Raw genomic sequence first — 2,261 nt, 5'->3', positions numbered from 1 at the left:
TTTTTTTTTTCTGTGGAGACAAACAATCATATCTTTCTTTGACTAATTTGTCTACTACTGGTGCAAAAAAAGATTTGAAAAAGACATATCTGATTCAATTATCTTCGACCATTTTGGAAAAAGACACGTGAAGTCTTTGGTGATGAAAGCAGCATCTATGTCGTTTAATTTCTTTTGTTTGTATTGTTTTCTAACATATGGATTATGCATGCATGGCTTTCTAATAATCTCATATGGCCGTAATAATTTGTTCGTTACATCCTGAAAAGGACCACTCTGGGGTGCTTTGTATTTCGCCATTTTTCCTAATGCTAATTATTCACCTATCCTCTATGTCAGCGTGAAAGTAAGAAACCCCACTAAAAGTATCCAATCTTTTGTAAATACAGAAAATAACTCAATCTCTTGGAGCTTTTCTCTATTGTACACATCATTTCAGGAGGATAAACACAGTTGGAGTAAGTCCTTAAGCTAGTCTCTTTAAAAGTTGATAGATCTTTCATACCTTTAGCTAGTCTCTTTCTTTGCTATTGTTTCACCTTTTATGCATCAGTATACATACATGTGTGTGTGTGTGAGTGTCAGTGCGCCTGCGCTCGAGTGTTGTTATGGTCGAGGGTAAAATATCAAAAAGGTCGTTCGTAGTCATAGTGTACACCAATTTTGGATCTAAAAAGGAGAAGCATTGGATGCTTTATTGTTTAATTCATGCTTTGTTATAGACCTAAGTGATATTATGTTTCAATTTTCTTCTATTTGCTTTTGGCGTCACAATCATCCTACACAGCAACTGTCTTCTTTTTTGTCATATCTACTTTGTTCGGTTTGAGTGTCTTGTTAGCAACTTTTAAATAAATAGAATGATTGTTCTAACTTTTAGGTAAACCAACTTTGACATTATAATATTGTTTCCTTTTTTCTTGTGAATATGAAACCAAATCTTCCCAAAGATCTCTTCTCTTTTCATTTACTCTATACACATCCTTTATACTTCTAGGAATTAGATATGATTTATATGGTTGTTGGGTCTACCTGAAATCATTTATGTATGCGTAGTCGACAAATCTCAAACTAATAAGTAGATATGTAAAAAAATGTACATAAGAAAATCTTCACTAGACAGAAATATATACACATAAGAGTTCTTATTGATAACATTCACATGAAAAATATACATTAAAGATACTAAATGCAAGAATCAAGAAAAATAATCTTAGAGCTTGAGGGATAAGTCAAGCTTATGCTTATGTTGCTCTTCCTGATTAGTGCTTAACAATCCTCCGTCTTCTTTCCACTGTTCAAGAGTTATCGGTGATCCTACCAGAATCTTTCCTATGTTTGTTGATGGTATACCAATGTAATTGGACCGTACATTTACAGAAGGATCCATCATCATCTGATGCGGCTGCTGAAGATGAAAATTCTCCATTGAAGACAGTTTGCCTATTGCTGGTAGTTGATCAAATGGTAGTCTTGACCAGTTGATCTGACCATAGGGACTACCAAACCCGTTATATGAAATTAACTTGTGGCTCATCGAATGAGCTTGTATCCCCAAAGACCTGTTGTTGTAGTGTCCATGGAAAGGAACTGGTGAGAAGGCGTAAGGATGTCCAAAAGATGAGGCTAATGCTGCCATCCGTTTCCCTCTCTTTGCCAACGTCCTCTCTCTCTTGTGTGCGTTTTGGTGACCACCAAGTGCTTGTGAGCTATAGAATGTTCTTTGACAGTAGTTGCATGAGAAAAGCTTTTGTTCTGCTGATGTAGTAGATCCATAATAACCCTGATGAACATCCATACTCGTGTCTATGCAGTCGATGAGATTGAGTTCTTGACTTGAATCGTTAACGTCTGCTTCTTCGTCTTTGAAACTCTTTTCTTGGATCTGGTTTGGAGAATCTTTACATGGAAAAGCTGTGGATGACAAAGCTACGCAAGAGGTATCTGAAGGCAGCTTGTTGTCCATCGAAATGCCCATGACAGTTGAAAAGGAAACAACCTTTTTTTCAGGGTGGTTTCTTCTCTCTCTTTTTATCAAACAGCTATGGAAGAAGCTTATATCTGTGAATGGAAGGGAGCATAAGTAGATGGTATTAGAAAGGAATAAATAAAGAAAACAATACGCTACAGTATAACATTTTCTTTGTTTTTTGTAATACAATAATTAGTGGACCAAAGTAGTATGAAGATGAAAGCGATAGGTAGGTTTGGTTTGCTATCACACCCTTCTAACAAAACACTTAAAATCTAGCTTATTGGAA

General features: G+C 35.8%; 1 protein-coding gene across 1 annotated transcript; it reads right to left on the bottom strand.

Annotated features, from left to right (window-relative positions):
• Positions 1-824: 824 nt before the first annotated feature.
• Positions 825-2,038, bottom strand: LOC103874383 (zinc finger protein 3). The gene has a single exon (XM_009152792.3). It carries the CDS (start codon positions 1,976-1,978, stop codon positions 1,214-1,216), a length of 765 nt encoding a protein of 254 aa, XP_009151040.1. The 5' UTR covers positions 1,979-2,038; the 3' UTR covers positions 825-1,213.
• Between the last annotated feature and the right edge of the window lie 223 nt (positions 2,039-2,261).

The sequence above is a fragment of the Brassica rapa genome, chromosome A06, assembly GCF_000309985.2.
Source record: "Brassica rapa cultivar Chiifu-401-42 chromosome A06, CAAS_Brap_v3.01, whole genome shotgun sequence".
Lineage (NCBI taxonomy): Eukaryota > Viridiplantae > Streptophyta > Magnoliopsida > Brassicales > Brassicaceae > Brassica > Brassica rapa.
This window is presented reverse-complemented; position numbering and strand designations above follow the sequence as displayed.

Bases quoted from the DNA above. Each gene is read 5' to 3' on its own strand.
- LOC103874383 (XM_009152792.3), bottom strand. From the start codon at position 1,978: ATGGGCATTTCGATGGACAACAAGCTGCCTTCAGATACCTCTTGCGTA.